The 17,986-nt window shown below is 49.7% G+C and overlaps 1 protein-coding gene and 1 long non-coding RNA gene across 3 annotated transcripts in view; one reads left to right on the forward strand and one right to left on the reverse strand.

Moving 5' to 3' along the window:
- Positions 1-17,986, forward strand: part of DENND5B (DENN domain containing 5B) — a 123,180-nt gene that overhangs the window by 94,637 nt on the left and 10,557 nt on the right. For both annotated transcript variants that reach the window (XM_037514074.2, XM_037514075.2), the window contains 5 exons: positions 8,222-8,350; positions 9,571-9,692; positions 12,241-12,386; positions 13,817-13,935; positions 15,272-15,459. In XM_037514074.2, coding sequence (XP_037369971.1) covers positions 8,222-8,350; positions 9,571-9,692; positions 12,241-12,386; positions 13,817-13,935; positions 15,272-15,459 — 704 coding nt within the window. The remainder of the gene's footprint in view (positions 1-8,221; positions 8,351-9,570; positions 9,693-12,240; positions 12,387-13,816; positions 13,936-15,271; positions 15,460-17,986) is intronic.
- On the reverse strand, positions 3,808-11,576 carry LOC119247556 (uncharacterized). Its single transcript, XR_005125775.2, has 3 exons — positions 11,336-11,576; positions 10,598-10,780; positions 3,808-3,832 (listed from the first exon to the last, which is right to left on the reverse strand). It is a non-coding gene; the product is annotated as an uncharacterized LOC119247556 (long non-coding RNA).

Consider the following 17,986-nt stretch of genomic DNA (forward strand, 5'->3'; position numbering starts at 1 on the left):
GTTGTCCTCACAGCTCAGGACTCCCCGCTATTCAGCGTGAGAGGAGGAGCTGTGTCTCTGAGGGGAAACACAAACCCTCCTGCCCTTGGTCCCCTCCCACAGGCTGCTCTGGGGTGACAGTTGGTGGTGCTCCCCACTCTGTGACCAAACTGGGAGATTTTCACATCACATAAGGCCTCCCTGCTTCTGCAGTTTCCTGCTTATTTTATCTCGCCCTGCTGTGGGTTTAGGGGACGGGGTCCATTGCTGTCTGAGGGCTCAGCTGCTGGTGGAGACCAGCTCTGCCAGCCACTCGCCAGCTCCATGGCCCAGGGCAGCCCTCCTGCCCCAGCTCTCTCATCCCTAGCGTGGGGGTGATCATGACTCACAGATGGTTGGCATAAGAATGCAGGGAGGTGAGAAAGGCCAAGCACCCAAAACAGGACTGGATATAACTGTGTCTGTGCACACACACCCCTGGCTCAATTCTTCTAGCTTTATTTATTTATACGTGTATATATATATTTTTATACACACAATTCATTTTCTTAACTATGCGTAATTCATAATGATATCTGATTCCAGTTCAATATCACAGACATCACTCTACTCTTCCCCTTACTCCTCTTTCCTTTTTTTTAAAGATTTATTTTTATTTATGGGTCTCTCTGGTAGCGCTAAGGGTTAAATGCAGCAGTATGGGCTATCCTCAGCCACTGCAGCCCGAGTCCAGTCCCCAGCCAGGGAGCTGACCCACATGGCGCAGCAGACCTCTCTTGCCTCGACCGCTGCTCTCCTCTGCAGTGGATTTCAATACATCTGCCTGTTCTGCTCCCCACTCTGTCTCTCATGAATCCTCTCACTCACCGCATCTCCAGCCTGCACCCCAGCTCTTATATGCATAAACAAATAAATCTTAAAAAAAAAGATTTTTTTTTTCGGGCCTCCCTTGGTGGCGCAGGCGGTTAATAAGCGCAGCGCTGTGAAGCTGTCCACAGCCTCTGCAGCACGGGTTCGATCCCGGCCGACCAGCGAGGGTCCCACATGGCGAGCAGACCTCTCCTGCCTCCCCCGCTATTCCCCTCAGCAGTGTATTTTGTCAATCTGCCTGTTCTGCTCTCCGCTCTGTCTCTGGTGGATCCTCCCACCCTCCCGCGTATCTGGCCTGTAACCCAGTTCTTGTATAAATAAATCTTTTTAAAAAATTATTTTTATAAAAAATAAAGATTTTTATTAAAAAATCTTTTTATTAAGATTTATTTATTTATGCATACAAAAACTGGGGTACAGGCCAGAGGATCCACCAGAGACAGAATGGGGAGCAGAACAGGCAGATGTACTGAAATCCACTGCTAAGGGGAGCAGCCAAAAGACAGAAGTCTGCTGCATCCTGTGTGGGTCAGCTCCCTGGCCAGGGATCGGGGATAGAACTCAGGCCTTAGGGAGTGATAGTACTGAGACTTTACCCCTGCGCCACCAGGGGGACCCACTTACTCTTTTCTTCCCCAGTCTTTGTGTGACCTGCACGCACACACTGCACAGTCCTTTCAGAACTGCTAGCCACTCCCTGGAAGGACCGGTGAGGGCACTGCTCTAGCTCTGTCTCCATTCAAAATACAGTTTTCCGAATCTTAGATTAGTTCCTTCTTCCCATGACTCCCTTCAGTGTGGTTTTGTTACTAGTATTATAGTTACAGGTACTTGTTAGTCTCTGTCCCTTGTGGGGTACCTTCCCACTTTCTGGTTGTTTTATTTTTGTTCTTTTTAAATTTATAGATAGTAAAACTCACTCTTCCCTGGTGTGTAGGTGTATGTGTTTTCACAAATACAATCATGATACAAAAGTTTTGCCCCTCCCTCCCTCCTCCCTCCCAGCCCCCCACCTGCTATCCCTGTCCCAGAATGATTGGTAGTTTCTATCTCTATCCAGAGCACCAGTGGCACCCCAACAGCAGCCAGCACACTGGGCACCCACAGTGACTTCTGAATGGTGTCTCAGGGTCACCCACCAGGGCTCCTGGAGAAAAGAGTGGCTCCAGGCTGGGGAGGGGACATGTGGGGTGAGCCTGAGGCATCTCAGAGAGGAGAGGCTTACACTCTAAGGAGCCAGTCTGGGGGCCCAGGGACCAGAGCCACGTGATGAGCCCCACAGAGGTGGAGCCTAGTCCACAGAATCAAGATCCCATGAGGCCCTTATGATCTAATTAGAGACCCACGTAAATAAATGGGCCCACTGGGACAGCGCTTTCCAGAGAAAGCTTTCTGGCTAATAATTGTGGAAGAACGAAATAGAGAAACTGGTGGTTGAAAGTTTTAAGGTGAAACCAGGATATCTGCTTAGTCTCAAAGTGTCTCCTCCACGAATTTGTTAACTACAAAGGAAAAAAAAAATCACAGTGGCAAAACCCTGCAGACCCCGCATGGCCAAGGTCAAGGCCTGCAGTGAGGAGACCCCTCAGCCTCACAACCCCCTGATGTGATGCACCGGAAGGCCCCCTGGCTGCTGCAGGAGCCTCACAGACGTGCATGCCCACTGTCCAGACTTGAGGAAGCAGCAAGGAAATCCAATTGCAGGGCATTCTGCTGAATAATTGACTGCTGCTCTTCCAAAGTCTCAAGACCATGAAAGGCACAGAAAGACTGATCATGGACTGGAGGAGAATAAGGGGAGGACAAGCAAATGCAGGGGGCGTCCTGGTCCAGAAAAAGGACATGATGGGGGAAATGAGGATCTGGGTATGCAGTTCACCCAGGAGACTGCCAGTGCTGATGTCTCATTGTGGCTGTGTAAGCTCTTAACCTCGGAGGGGTGGGGGGGGCTGGCATGCAGGGACTCTCCCCCATAGTCTTGCAACATTTCTGTGAGTCCACTGCTTGACAATACCCTCCCTCCCTCTGCTGTGCCATGGCGCCTGTGAGAAAAAAAGAAGCAGGTCTGAAGTTACCCCTGGACTGCACATACTGTGTGGAAGCTGGAATCCTGGAGGTGATCAGTTTCTTTTTTTTTTTTTTTTTTAAGAATAATTTTTGTATTTTTTTATGCATACAAGAACTTGAGTCCAGGCCAGATGTGCAGGGGGTGTGTGTGAGAGGATTCCCCAGAGACAGAGTGGGGAGCAGAACAGGCAGATCTACTGAAATCCACTGTTGTGGGGAGCGGCGGGAGAGAAAGGAGAGGTCTGCTGTGCCATGTGGATGAGCTCCCTGGCTGGGGATTGAACTGAGGCCGCAGTAGCTGGCGATAGCTTGATTGCACTGAGACTAACCTCTGGGCCACCAAGGAAGCTCCCTCTAGCAGTTTCTTCAGGAGAGAATCAGAGTGAAAGCTGAGGGTCTGGGTGTAGGGCCTGTAACCATGGAATGGAGCAAGAGCAAGATCCCAGTAACTTCAGAGGGGCCTTTTCTAGAAGGTACTTAACAGATCTCACCAATAACTATGCAAAGAAGAATAATCTACAAGGCTGGTTGTGCATAGTTGCTAAATTACATTACTTCCATATTAACCAGGAAGAAGAGGATTAAAGCTCATTTACCTGGAATAAAATTTGGGAACAAAAAAACCTCAAATTATTTCAAAATAAAACATATATGTTTATTATATATACACTTGTTTAAAAAACAGGCCTGCTCCCCGGTGGCGCAGTGGTTGAGCGCTGGGTTGCGAAGCTGCCCGCGGCCTCCGTGGCGCCGGTTCGATCCCCAGCTGCTCCCCGGCCACTGGAGGAGGGTCCCACATGGCGCGCAGACCTCTCCTGCCGCCCGCTGCTCCCCTCAGCAGTGTACTTCGGTCCTTCTGCCTGCTCTGCTCCCCGCTCTGGCTCTGGTGAATTCTCTCACCCTCCTGTGCTTCGGACTGTGCCCAGTGCATGTATAAACAAAAAATAAATAAATAAATAAAACATGCCTCTTTAAAAAAAAAAAAAAAAAAACTTTATTTCCAACTTCTTAAAAAATTAAATAAATAAATAAATAAAAAATAAAAAACAGGCCTGGTACAAAGTGAATGCTTAAAGGCAGTTGCTATAGTTTTGCAGGCGTAGAGAGCTCCTTATTGAGAGGTACAGTTCTGAGGTAGCTGCTGCCCACTATGGAATAGTGGGTCAGTGAGCTGTGACCTCTGTGGTCCAAGCCCTGTAATTTCCCTCTTGGATAACATCGTCTTCCCCATATGTCGATGCTTGCCCAACAGTGACTGGGTCTCCCTACAGCCCATGTGGTGACCTCAGGCTGAAGTCCACATTTCCTGCCAGCCTGATCTCCTTGCCGCTTTCCTTCCTGCCACCCTCCAGCTCCTCCAGCTGCCAAACTTGTTTCCTGGGGCCTTTTGCTTCCCATTCCCTTCACCTGACAGCTCTGCCCGGAGGCCTGCCTTAGGGAATCCCCACTGGCCTTCCTTATGTTTGCATCTTAGTTCAAATGTCACTTCCTCCAAGAAGTCATCCCTAACCCCCTGGGGTAAAGCAGACACCCCATTTGAATTCTCTGCACAGCACATACAGAGTTTGCTTTTCCTACATTGTAAGCTTGATGAGCCCCGTGACCTGTCTGATAATGTCAGGCTATTAACTGCTGCATCAACAGGGCCTGGCACACCATTGACAATCAGTTAACGTTTGTTAAATGAAGGTTTTGCCGTGTTTTCGGCTCTGTGAGTATAAGTAAGAGTGTGTGTGTGCATGTGTGTGTGCACGTGTGTGCTAACATAACATTTTTGCTTATACCCTTAAATGATTTAACTGGCCACATTGCTACTGAATGATGTGGGTTACAATTTTGAAGCCTTAGAAAACTGGCAATTTCTAAGGTACTTTCACAAATGACTTAAAAATGTATAGAAGAAGAGCCTCCCTGGTGGTACAGGGGTTGAAGTTTCAGCGCTATCAGACTGAGTTTCAGGCTATCACCTGAGTTTGCAGCCTGAGTTTGATCCCCGCCCACAGAGCTGACCCACATGGTACAACAGACTTCTCCTGTCTCATCCATTATTCACTTCAGTGGTGGATTTCAGTCAATCCACCTGTTCTGCTCCCCACTCTGTCTCTGGTGAGTCCTCTCACCTCCCACACCTCTGGCCTATACCCCAGTTTTTCTATAATAAAATTTAAAAATAAAACGGCTTTTTAGTAAGATCTTCCTTTAGAGAAGACTTCCAGGATTTTTCCCTAAGGGTTTTGTTAGAGAAAGTTTTAAACATAGAGCAAAGTCAAAAGATTTCACAGTGACCCACCATCTAGATTATTCCATTAACATCTTTCTATGGCTCTTTAAAACATCTATAGTGTAAAATTCACCATTTTAACCATTTTTATATATACAGCCAGTGACATTAAGTACATTTACATTTTTGTGCAACAGACACCACCATCTTCTCCAAAAATTTTCCACCCTCCCAACTTGAAACTCTGTCTCCATTAGATAATTGTTCCATATTCTCACCCCCAACCTCCACCAATCTCTGGTAACCTCTTTTCCATTTTCTATCTCTAGGTACTTCCCATAAGTGGAGGCATGACCTTGGTGCCTGCTTTATTTCACTTAGCATGATAGGTTTGAGGTCCATCCATGCTACACTATGCATTGGAATTTCCTTCCTTTTCAGGGCTGAATAATATTCCATCCTAGGTACAGGCCACCTATTTTAACATTCGCCCATCAGCAGTGTTTGGGTTATTTCCACCTCTCAGCTATTGTGGATAATGCTAATATGAACATGTATTTGCAAATATCACTTTGATTCCACACTTTCTGTTCTTTTGGGTGTCTACACCCCAAAGTGGGATTTCCTGATTATGCTGTAATTCTATATTTCATTTTTGAGGAACCCCTATTTCCACAGGGACTGTAACCTTTTATACTCTCATCAGCCATGCATAGGGTTCTGGCTCTCACTCTTGCTAACACTTGTTATTTTCCCTCATTTGTTGTTTGTTTGTTTTGCCAATAGCCATCTTCATGGATGTGACTTCCCAGTTTCTTATCACCAACATAGCAGCATTAGTTCTAGGTTTTATAGACCATGTGCTGGAGTCGTACGCATTCTAAGTTCAGAAACCAAATCATTACTGAACCAAAATGTAATCGGACTCAAAGATACTCAAGAGACTTACTCAAATGCCTAAGAGATATGGAAAAATAATGGGCTGGGTTGGGTCAGCTGTCCTCTCTGACCTAATGGTCTATGACCAGTAAAGGCAGGATCCCAGGAACCAGTGAAATCATTCATTGTTCCTGTGCCAAATGATGGGGTGCTCTGTCACTGATGTAGGAGTTGTCTGTCTGGAAAATAGACAGAAATCAGGCAGGTACCTGTTGTCCCCAAGCTGGAGCTCTTTCTCAGGGGCCCAAGTCATCTTGGGGACACCCTCTCCTTGCTTGTCTCTCCTTCACTGTGTCCTTTCTGCTGTCCAGAGAACTTCTGAGGTGTTCTAGTCCACAGTATGTTTACTTTGGCATTGAAGTCTCAGTGGACAGACTCATCTCTCTGTTTCCTTGTCCTTGGCAAGTGCTTCATTCTAGTCCCTAGTGCCTACCTGGTGGTTCATGTGGATGGTTTGCCTTAAAGAAAAACACCTAGTACAATTTCAGCCGAGATTTCTTTCACTCTGGACAACTAAGGACAATGCTGGCCGCCAACGAGGAGGTGGTGTGTCTGCGAGTCACCCTGCAGCTTGGCGCACGCCCCTGCCAGGGCCTCGTGTCTTCCCAAGTTCATCTCTGAGGCCAGAACATGGCAGCTTAGGGACCTGAGTGCCAGGGTTGTCGCGAGTCCTGGCTACGGCACGTGGCAGCAGGCAGCAGCCCCAGACAGACATGCATATGGGCCATCCTAGGCTCCATTGATGACCCATATCACTAAACTGTCAGCTGCAGAGTGAGTTTGTTGTTCTAAAGAGCAAGGCTGGGCCAGTGAATAACTGCTCTGGTTACATATAAAAGTGAAGTTTTGTCACATGTCACTGCAGTGCCACTTCTCGTCTCCCTTCCTGGTCATGTCCATACCCACCAGCTAGCCATTCTGGGGGCATTTATTCCCAATGATGACATGCAATTGATGACAAGGGGTGCAGGCAATCAAGCTGTGATTGTGGGGACTGTGAGTACGTCCCCAGGTGCGGGGACTCTGAAAAGGCACACAAGTGACCCGCAAGGTGTCTGAGTAAATCCCAGCCACAGTCTGTTTACACATAGAGCTGTGGATACTCCACTGAGGATGGATTGGCTGGTCACTTACCTTGGTTCTAAGTGTACGGTGGCTGTTCTGTGAGCACTGGCTTTATACTACACTGGAAATTAAGTATTCGAGATGGTTATGCTCACCCCAGAGAGGACTATTTTGACTGCACCAAATTGCTATGACTGTACCGAATGTAAGCTGAAACTAAAACAAGCCGTCGTAATTTCTCTCTTACATATTGTTGGGTTTCATTGGCAATACAGTGAATTAACACCATTGTTGGACTCAGGAAATGTGGATTCACATCTAGGTGCTACCAGTCTTGGAAATCATTTAGTTTAAGGACAGAAAACCTTTCGAACCCGCTTTACCACCAGGGGAGATTTATAGGCGGTAACCATGATCCCTCCTGGAGCTGGGTGGATAGAGAAGGTCTTGTCACCGGCTCCTACAGGATGCCTCAGTTTAAGTGTCCAGCAGATGCTCACTGGGTCTTCCAGGCACTGCTTCCCAGATTCTAGTACTTAGTTTATATCAGGCCCATGTCCTGATGGGAGCCCAGGTCTTGGGCATGTGGTGCCCAGAGCTGATTCCAGGCATTGGGGGGGAGAAGCCCCAAGCAGGTAGGTGGTGGGCCCACTGCTTGGCAGAAAACAGAAAGTGGGCGGCACCTCTAGAACAATATTTTGCATGAGTAAAGTGCAGCTGAACAGACCTTAAAGATCTGACTGGCTTCTCATGATGAACTGTGAACCGGCAACATCTAGACACAGGGTCACGTCCATCCAATAGGAGCTCCCTGTTGCTGTGCAAAGTGAACAGTTCACAGACAGAAGGGAACAGAGCTGCTGTTTCTAGCAAACAGTGGATTAGCTGGGGGAAGGTCACCTCTCTGTGAGGCTGCAGGGTCTTTGGGGTTGTGTCCAGACTCAGGGGGACGCATTGAAATTAGTCACATAAACCTCCTCTGCGTGTAGGACTTCCGGTGCACCATGCCCTGACCCCGCTGCTCTTCCAGTCAGAGGCTGGCCGGGTCCTTGAGCTCTGTGTGCTGCTGCTCTTCTTTAGGCACATCCAGAACATGAGCGAGATCAAGACTGACGTGGGGCGCGCACGGGCCTGGATACGCCTATCTCTGGAAAAGAAGCTCTTGTCCCAGCACCTCAAGCAGTTGCTCTCCAACCAGCTGCTCACCAAGTAAGCTCCACCTGCAGGTGCTTCCGTGTTAGCCCCATGTGCTAGAGGGAGCTGGGCTGCCGCTCCTTGCAGCACTCACTGGCACCTGCACCCTCATCCTCTGCACGGACCTCTGTGGTAGTGGTAGACGTCTTGATAGCTGCCCTTTACCAAGAAACTCTCTTGGAGGAGATGCCTAAGCCAGAGGTTCATTACAGTGAATCTAAAGACTGAGGACCTTGAGCTTTCCGGAGCCAAAGGCTGCAGAGAATTCCTCCAAGACCTACCCCCATGGTCCATTAGAGCCCCTCGAGGTGACCAGTTGTGGTGTGTCCTGGGGTCACTCACCCCCTGCAGCTGGGCAGGCTGACCCCTAGTATCCAAGGGACAGGTTTGATGCAGAATGCTGTGTGAAGGACACCTGCGGTGACCCTGACCTTGTTCTTTCGAAACCCGCTACCCCCCAGTCCCCATTATCTGTCGTTTGTGGCCAAAGTATGAAGTGAACAGTCATCATTTAGAATCCCACTGTGTGGAGGTGGACGTTAAGCAGTTCACATGTTTTCTTCTGCATTTTCCTTAGTGCTGTTCTCTTAGTTAATATTGTAGTATATTTGCATTTCGATGTTCTTCTTTTCGAGGCTTACCTTTATATCATAGACATGTCACTGCATCGCAGGATTTAGGCTCTGGAGTCTGAACGCCTGCATCCCAGTCCACCCTGGCATCACTACTTAGATGAGTACTAAACCCGATGACCAGAGGAACGACTAGATTTAGCTCACAGACGAGTCACGAGGGTTAAATACATGAGTGACTGTAAAATACTTGGGAAATAGGCTACAGCTGCCTAATACACACTTGCTTCTTATTTCTAGCAGTTCTGCTATTGTTGAAACACTTCCAAAACTGTATCTTCAGTGATGACACAGTATTCTAATTTATGGGTATACCAGCATGTTGTTTTACTTGTACATAAATGTGAGTGGACAATTGTACAGGGTCTTCCCCACCGAAAAGAAAAACCTCTAACTGGGCAGAGACTTCAACCTGGAGAGAAGAGACAATTCACAAGAGTGGACATATAAAAGTCAAGAACACTTTTTAAAAACCTAGCTAGCCTTTAAAGGAAAAGCAAACAGACCCATGAATCCATTGTGTCTGTCAAACCATCAAAGATTTCTTAAGACCATGACCAGGTTGTCTGCTTGCCTTCTACCACGCCCCCCCACCCGCCCCAGGAAGCTCTACAAGCGCTATGCTTTTCTTCGTTGTGAGGAAGAAAGGGAGCAGTTCCTCTATCACCTTCTTTCGCTCAATGCCGTGGACTACTTCTGCTTCACCAGCGTGTTCACCACCATCAGTAAGTAAGGGGGCTGATGTCCTGGGGGTCACCTGGGATCAGATATAAGGAGAGCAAAAGTCTCTCTCTTTTTTTTTTAAGATTTTTTATTTATTTATACAAGAACTGGGGTACAGGTTAGAGGCCCGGGAGGGTGAGAGGATTCACCAGAGACAGAGTGGGGAACAGAACAGGCAGACGAACCAAAGACACTACTGAGGGGAGCAGCGGGCGAGGCAGGAGAGGTCTGCCACACCATGTAGGTTTCTCCGTGGCCGGCCAGGAATCGAACCCGCGCTGCAGAGGCTGCGGACAGCTTCACAGCACAGCACTCAACCCGCTACACCACTGGGGAGGCCCACGTCTCTCTCCTTTTTATTTTTTTTTAAAAGATTTATATATTTATGCATACAAGAGCTGGGGTACTGGCCAGAGGTGCAGGGGGGTGAGAGGATACACCAGAGACAGAATGGGGAACAGAACAGGCGGATTGACTGAAATACACTGCTGAGGGGAGCAGCGGGTGAGTCAGGAGAGGTCTGCTGAGCCATGTGGGTCAGCTCCCTCGCTAGGGATCGAACTCGTGCTACAGTGGCTGTGGAGAGCATAGCGCTGAGACTTAACCTCTTGCCCCACCAGGGAGGCCTCTGAGCAAACGTCTGTTAATGTGAGGCCTCATCTCAATAATGATGGAGGTTGTGCCCCCAGCCCCTGGGAGAGAGGCCTCACCTGTCCTAGAACCCACTCTGATTCTCCCTCCACCCACCCCTGTCTTCCCCACACCTTGACCTGCTGGGTATGCTCCCAGGAGCAGCATCCTCTGTGCTCTCAGAAGCCCTGTCTGCAGTTGAAATGGGGTGCATGTGAAAAGGATTGTTTTGAACAGATATTCCAACATCTCATCTGAAATAAGTGATAATAGTAACCTTGTATAATTGAGGAGGGGTGATGGGGAAAGGCATCGGTCTCTTCCAGACGCTGCAGGTCTGGTCAACAGCTGCACTGGAGCTGATGCTAGTCATTGACACTTGCTGGCATGGAGTCCCCCTCCCTGCTGCAGAGTTCTGCTTGCACCAGTGGGGGCTATCTTCAGCTGCAGGCACAGCGACCTGGAGAAGTTTAAGCAACTTGGTAGTTTTATTCTCCTCCCATTGTGAGAAATCATCCCAACAGCCTCACTCTCCTCCCGGCACATAGCTGTTCTCAGGACGCCTTCCAGCGGGAAGGAGGAAGGGGTGCGGGCGGAGGGGCAGGCTCTGTGCTGCCCAAACAGGTGTGGAGACCAGTCACAGTGGCCCCTCTGCTGCCTCAGGGCGGGACTGTGCCCGTCGGGTCTGTCACCGCAGTCCTGGGACATTTCTACCCCAAGCCCCCTGCTCCTGGGGCTTCTTGGGTCCTGTGGGTTCCAGGCGCCCCCTTAGAGGTGGGAGGGGCTCCTGGCTTCTCCTGAGGGCAAGTTTCTTGTCTTCTGTTTGGGGGGGTCAGGTGCCCCCTCCGTGTGAATGTGGGGGAAGCCCCCGAGTTCACGTGCTCCCCTCTCCCTCTGTGCCCCACAACATCTCTGCCACGCAGGGTGGCCCCGCTCGGCCTGCACAGGCATTTTCTGCAGCTTTCCTAAGGCCATAAGTGAGACAAGAGAAGCCTCTGGCGCCTAAAACACTGACCTCTCTGCTCCCAGGTTCAAAGCCATTTTGATTTTGATGCTGCCCAGCCGCGTCCTCTGATATGTCCCTCAGCCAACACGGAGAGACAGGAGGGAAGGTCTGTGAAGTAGTGGCGCCTGTGTAGACGGGGCGCCTGTGTAGACGCGTGGGGGGGAGGCGAGGGGTGCGGTTTACACCCGCCCCTTGTCCGTCCTGCCCCGAGTCCCTGAGCCGCTGGCCGGGTCAGCCGCGCTTCCGGCCCTGCTCACCTTCACGGGGGGGCGTGATCCCGCCCGCTTTAGGAGCGCACGAGGACGCCTCTAGGGGACGTCAGGGCGCTGGTGTGAGGGTGTCGCGTTATCCAGAGAGGCCTCGGGGTCGGTGGCTGCGCCTCCTCCCCGCCGGGACGCGGGGGCGCAGCGCCATCTCGTGGTGGGCGGGTGGCGGGCCCGGCCCTCTGCACCTCCTCCCGCTCAGGGCGCCTCGGAGCTTTCCAACCCCGGCGTCAGAGCTTTCCCTTGCCGCCGAATGAGGTGCCTTGGGTGCGCGCTGCCTTGCTGTGAGGGGGAGGGATATATCGAGGTGCTTGGAGCACAGCTGGGGGACCCTCACTAGCCAACAGGCCGTCCCTCCTCTTCTTGGGAACCTGCACCAGGAACTGGTCACTGGTACTAGACTGAACCCTCAAAACAGCGGAAGACCCGTGAGCGCAGCGAGGGTCCGGGTCCTCGGCTGTGCCTGAGAGTGGTGGAGCCCGCGGTGGCAGCTCTGGCCTGCTGCTTTGTAAGCAGCCCCCGCCCGAGAGGCAGTGATCACCCTTCTTGATCCTCACAAAGTGCACATTACCTGAGAGGTGACAGAACCTTTGCTGCGAGCCATTAGCCGTGGGGGTGTCAGTTGTGATTGATGTCAGCCTTTCCTCCCAGTGATTCCGTACAGGTCGGTGGTCATCCCCATCAAGAAGCTGAGCAACGCCATCATCACGTCCAACCCTTGGATCTGCGTCTCAGGGGAGCTCGGGGACACGGGCGTCATGCAGATCCCCAAAAGCCTGCTGGAGATGACCTTTGAGGTGGGTCATCCTGTCCCAGCAGGAAGCCCAGCCCCCCCAACCTCCCCCCCCTTGTCGGTGCATCCAGGACTCCAGTTTCACCTCCTTGTTTCTGCGGCATCTAATAGTATGAAAGGGGGTTATGCAGCTGTGTGTGGTTATGCAGCTCGGGGTGGCACACGCTGATGCCCCTTGCTTGCATTTTTGTTGTGACTGTTGCCCGTGCCATACCCTTTTTCTCAGTGTGGGATGTTGCACTTCTGGGCTTTGCCAGGGGCTGTGCCCTGATTCCTAGCACCCAAAGTGGAGCCTTCTAGTAAATGTTCTCCCCACAGTGATCTCTTCCTGATATCCTATGCCCCTGCCTGAACCTGGGCAGAAGGACCCAGCGAGCAGAGCTGACCTCCATGCTGACCATTAAGCCACATGGAGATGTTTGTAAAATGGTTTCTGTGTCCCATGTCCTAGCTCTCATTTCCCCGGTGAAGTGTTAGCAGGTGTTCGAGCCACGCACAGGGTGTTCCTGATGTGCGGGAAGAACTTACCCGCTCATATGTCCCACTCACAGCTATCACCTTCAAGACCCATTTTGTCTCCCCCCCTGCCTAGTGGCCCTACGGCCCTCTGAAGAGATGGAAGCTGTGGCTTCTCTCCAACTCCAGGCAGGGAGGGAGTGTGAGCTGTGTTCCAGGCCCTGTCACTGCAGGTCCCAGGCCCCCCATGGCACCTACCTGTTCCTGTCCCTATCTGCTGCCTCAGCTCATTCAGAGCGCCGTCTCCCTCACCTCGATCCTGGGCCACCTTCCCAATGTGACACAAAGAGTCGTTCATTGTAAGCTGGGGCCTGTGATTTCTTCTTGGAATTTAATGTCAGAATTTAGCTGACATTTATTTTTACTGTTTGTCTTACTACCATTTTCTTTTGTGTTTGTCCACAAAGACCCAGGAAGCACATTGGCATGCGTGCTTTTTTATGATAGTCCCAGGGACCTCTAGCAGGGAAGAGTTCATGTCAGTTCTGCTTCAGTGCTTTGTTGGAATCCAAAGAGTACCCATATCAGTGACTGGACACCTGTAGCTGTTTTCCTGCCCTGTCTATAACTGACCTGAGATGCCTTGGTCTCCCACTTCATGAAACTCTTCTCTTCCTTTAGACATAAAGCCTGTCTCTGAGGTTTCTGGGTCCCCCACTCAAAACCTTTCCTCCTGCCTTGTCCCTCCAGGCTTGTCACAGCTCTGGTCTGGTGCAGTGCCCTGCCCCTATGTGGTGGGCAGGATCTCCCAGCCGCTCCAACAGGGCTGCACTGCCTGAGAAGGGTCTCCTAGTGTTACACTGCCCGAGTGCCCTCTCCCGGGCTGGGCCATTGTTGACTCGGAACCAAGTGTCGGGAGCAGCCCAGAGGTGGCATCCTGGGCCAGGTTCTGAGTAACCTGTGGTCTTGTCCCTGCAGTGCCAGAACCTGGGGAAGCTGACAACCGTCCAGATTGGTCACGATAACTCAGGACTTCTGGCCAAATGGCTCCTGGACTGTGTCATGGTCAGAAATGAAATCACAGGACACACCTACAGGTAAGCAAATGGCCTTGGGAGCCCAGGGGGCTGCCTCTGAGTTTCTCTACACCAGGAAAGGGTCAAGAATAGTTTTCTTTCTGAAGCTTTCCAATTGCTTTCTGGATTTTAGTTTAGATTTTTGAATATTGCTTTGCTTCTGTTTATGTAATATAAAATTGCCCCAGAAATGCTTGTATAAAGCGAACTGTGTTTACTGCTAATGCTTGGGACACCGTGTTGAGAAAGATTGTTGTAACTGGTAAAAAAGCAGCTCAGGGTGATTTCAGTGGGAGGAGAGGATCTTTTGTCCTGCCACAGCCATCCTCCTCTGGGAACTCTCTCCTCTTCTCTCCTGTAACTTAACTCCCACCTTAACTTCTAGTCTGAAAATACCCTTCCCAGAACTACCCCACAGAATTTTTTTTTAAGATTTATTTATTTATACAATAACTGGGGTACAGGTCAGAGGCACGGGAGGGTGAGAGAATCCACCAGAGAGAGTGGGGAGCAGAACAGACAGACGGACCAAAGACACTGCTGAGGGGAGCAGCGGGCCAAGCAGGAGAGGTCTGCCACGCCATGTGGGTTTCTCCCTGGCTGGCTGGGAATCGAACCCGCACTGTAGAGGCTGTAGACAGCTTCACAGTGCAGTGCTCAACCCACGGTGCCACTGGGGAGGCCCCCCTCCACAGAATTTTAATACAGCCTATATATGAGAAAATACTAAAGGACTATTTTAATTTGGTTGAGTGTGATTATTTCTGCCTATGTGAGAGAGAATGTCTTTATTTTTCAGATTTAAATAGAGGTGTGTTATTAGGGATGAGATGTGCTGCTGCATGTGGTTTACTCTAAGATAAATCAGCAAAATATGAAAGTGAAATATGACCTAGGAGATGAGCATGTGATTTGTTCTTCTTTCTGCTTTTCTTTTTTTTTTTTAATATTTATTTATGCATGCAACAGCTGGGGTACAGGCCAGAAGTGTGGAGGGTGAGAAGATTCACCAGAGACAGAGTGGGGAACAGAACAGGCAGATGACAGAAATACAATGACTGAAATCCACTGCTGAGGGAAGCAGCGGGTGAGTCAGGAGAGGTCTGCTGCACTATGTGGGTAGCTCCCTGGCCAGGGATCAAACTCGTGCTTCAGTGGCTGAGGATAGCTTCATAGGTTGCATCTTAACCCCTTGTGCCACCAGGGAGATCCTCTCTCTGCTTTTCTATTTATTCGAAATTTTTTACAATGAAAATAACAAACCACAGGTACTAAACTGATGGGCTGAGTACCACAGTACCACATAAAGCCAGTAAATGTCGGTGATTTTTTCAGAAGATTCTTTTCTGTCCTCCAGGTTCCCATGTGGGCGCTGGCTGGGGAAGGGTGTCGATGATGGCAGCCTGGAGAGGATTCTGATAGGAGAACTAATGGTGTCGGCGGCAGAAGAGGACCTGGCCAAGCAGTGCCGGACGCCCCCCCAACAGAAATCACCCACGACGGCCCGGAGACTGAGTGTCACCTCGCTGACGGGAAAGAACGCCAGTAAGCAGTCAGGTCTTTACCTTCCTGTACACCCCAATGTTGCAGATGTCGCATGGCCATTTACAGAAAACTGGAGTTAATGAGCTGTGGTGAGATTATAAAGAATAAATTGAAGGAAAATTGATTTAAGAGAGGAGATTTTAAAAGGGCAGGGAGAACATAAAGAGAGGAACTACAGCAAGACATTAACAAATAATTAAAAGCCTAAACAGTTTAGATGTTAAAATCTAATAAAAAGTACATGCTCTGTTTTACTGTAAGCTGTGGAAATGTGAACAGAGGCTGTTTTCCCTGAAACATAAAGGAGGAATGAGAATAGTTCTAGATTACATTTTCCCCAATAGCTGCACCTAGCTGTCCAGAATCCTTTATTCAAAGAAATTCTAAAAGTTCCTCTCCTCATAGGACTGAGATCTCATAGGATGAGGTGTTCACATTCTGTTCTTCAAAGAACAATAGGTTTCTCATTTATACCAACATGAGCCTCGGGAAACACGTTCACAATTCCCTTCTGCACTCAGAAGTAAACTTACACCACCAAACAGTTAAAATTGAAGAGATTGATAATACCAAATACCAAGGAGGGGAAGGCACTGTGGGGTGCGCACACACAGGCTAGCGCTGTCCAATAAGAATATCCCTACACACGCAGCACGTGACCCCAAAACCCGCACCCAGGCACTTGCCCAATAGAGGCAAGCACACTCTCCACTAAGGCTTGTGTGGAGGGGCTACCCTGGGGCCTGGGGGTTAGGTCTCCTGCTGCATTCTGAGTTCGATCCCCAGCCAAGGAGCTGACATGTGGCACAGCAGACCTCTCCTGTCGCTCCTCTATTCCCCTTAGCAGTGTATGTCAGTAGATCTGCCTGTTCTGCTCCCCACTCTCTCTCTGGTGAGTCCTCTCACCCTGCTCCCCCCACCCCTGCACCTCTGACCCACACCCTCGTTCATCTATGCAAAAATAAATAAAACCTTGGAAAAAAAAAAAAAGACATGTGCGGAGATCCTCATAGCAGCTCTGGTACTGTTCAGCAGGATTTAGAAATGGCAGACCAGGGTCTATCCTGCAGCCCCCGTGAGTCCCAGCAGCCAAGGGTCACATGCCCTGTGCCTTCATCTCTACTAAATTCTAGAAAGGCTACTGTAGATAGAACAGCAGTGGAACCAGCAGTGTTGGGAGCGAGGCAAGGGGCTGACTGTGGAGGGACAGGGGAGCAGTCTGGGTGATAGAAACACTGTGCCATGGCTGGGGTGGTTTCTGACTGTCCCCATCAGAGCTCATCAAATCGCACCCTTAAAATTGGAAAATTTATTGTATGAACACCTTAATTATGCTGCTTTAAAATTAGAAAGTAGGGCCTCCCTGGTGGCGCAAGGGATTAAGCACCAAACTATGAAGCAATCCGCAGCCTCTACAGCACGAGTTCGATCCCCAGCCAGGGAGAAACCCACATGGCCGGGCAGACCTCGCCCGCTGCTCCCCTCAGCAGTGTATTTCAGTAGATCTGCCTGTTCTGCTCCCTACTCTGTCTCTGGTGGACCCTCTCACCCACCGCATCTCTGGCCTGTACCCCAGCTCTTGTATGCATAAGTGAATAAATCTTTTTTTTAAAGATTTATTTATTTATTTATTTATTTATTTATTTATACAAGCACTGGGTATAGTCAGAAGCGCGGGAGGGGGAGAGAATTCACCAGAGCCAGAGCGGGGAGCAGAGCAGGCAGAAGGACCGAAGTACACTGCTGAGGGAAGCAGCGGGCGGCAGGAGAGGTCTGCGCGCCATGCGGGACCCTCCTCCGGTGGCCACAGAGCAGCCGGGGATCGAACTGGCGGCAACTTCGCAACGCAGCGCTCAACCGCTGTGCCACCGGGGAGGCCCATGAATAAATCTTTAAAAAAAAAAATTAGAAAGTAGACTTCAGCTCAGTGCACCCCAACCATCAAGCTTATTTTTCTCGAGTCCTTCATATAGCTAATAGGATGGTTATGAGGGTTAAATCAGCTTGTGCCCACAAAGCCCTTGGGAGAGTATGTGCTGTGGAGAATGAAGTTTCAGTTACTTATAATGCTAACAAAATGTCTGTACTTATCAGGGGGATGTATTTTCTGATATTCTTACGATGTCAGACATAGTCAGGAAATGTCATGTTAAGCATAAGCAAGCTGTCCCTGCACTGGCCTCCCCAACAGCCCTTAAGTCCCTGAGCTAGCCTAGGGCTGGGGTCCGCCTGTGTGGAGAGACCACCTCCCCCACTTTGGGTCGTATTTTCTTTCCTGACTCAAGAAGCAGAAAGTGTGAACTAACCTGAAATTCAGAAGTGGGTGGCTTGGTACTTTCTCATAGCGTGTTTCTGTGGTGTTATTTAGAGAACTAAAAGATTTAAATCAGTTTCAAAATACTACTAATGGGTACAGGGTTCTTCTGGAATGAATAAAATCAAAGCTTGCAACATAGTTCCTCAGGTTGAAAAGAGAAAATACTCAAAGGTAAAAGTAAAAATAAATGGCCGGGAGCTGAACATGTTT

This window comes from Talpa occidentalis, unplaced genomic scaffold, assembly GCF_014898055.3.
Source record: "Talpa occidentalis isolate TD23 unplaced genomic scaffold, MPIMG_talOcc4v2.1 talOcc4.16, whole genome shotgun sequence".
Lineage (NCBI taxonomy): Eukaryota > Metazoa > Chordata > Mammalia > Eulipotyphla > Talpidae > Talpa > Talpa occidentalis.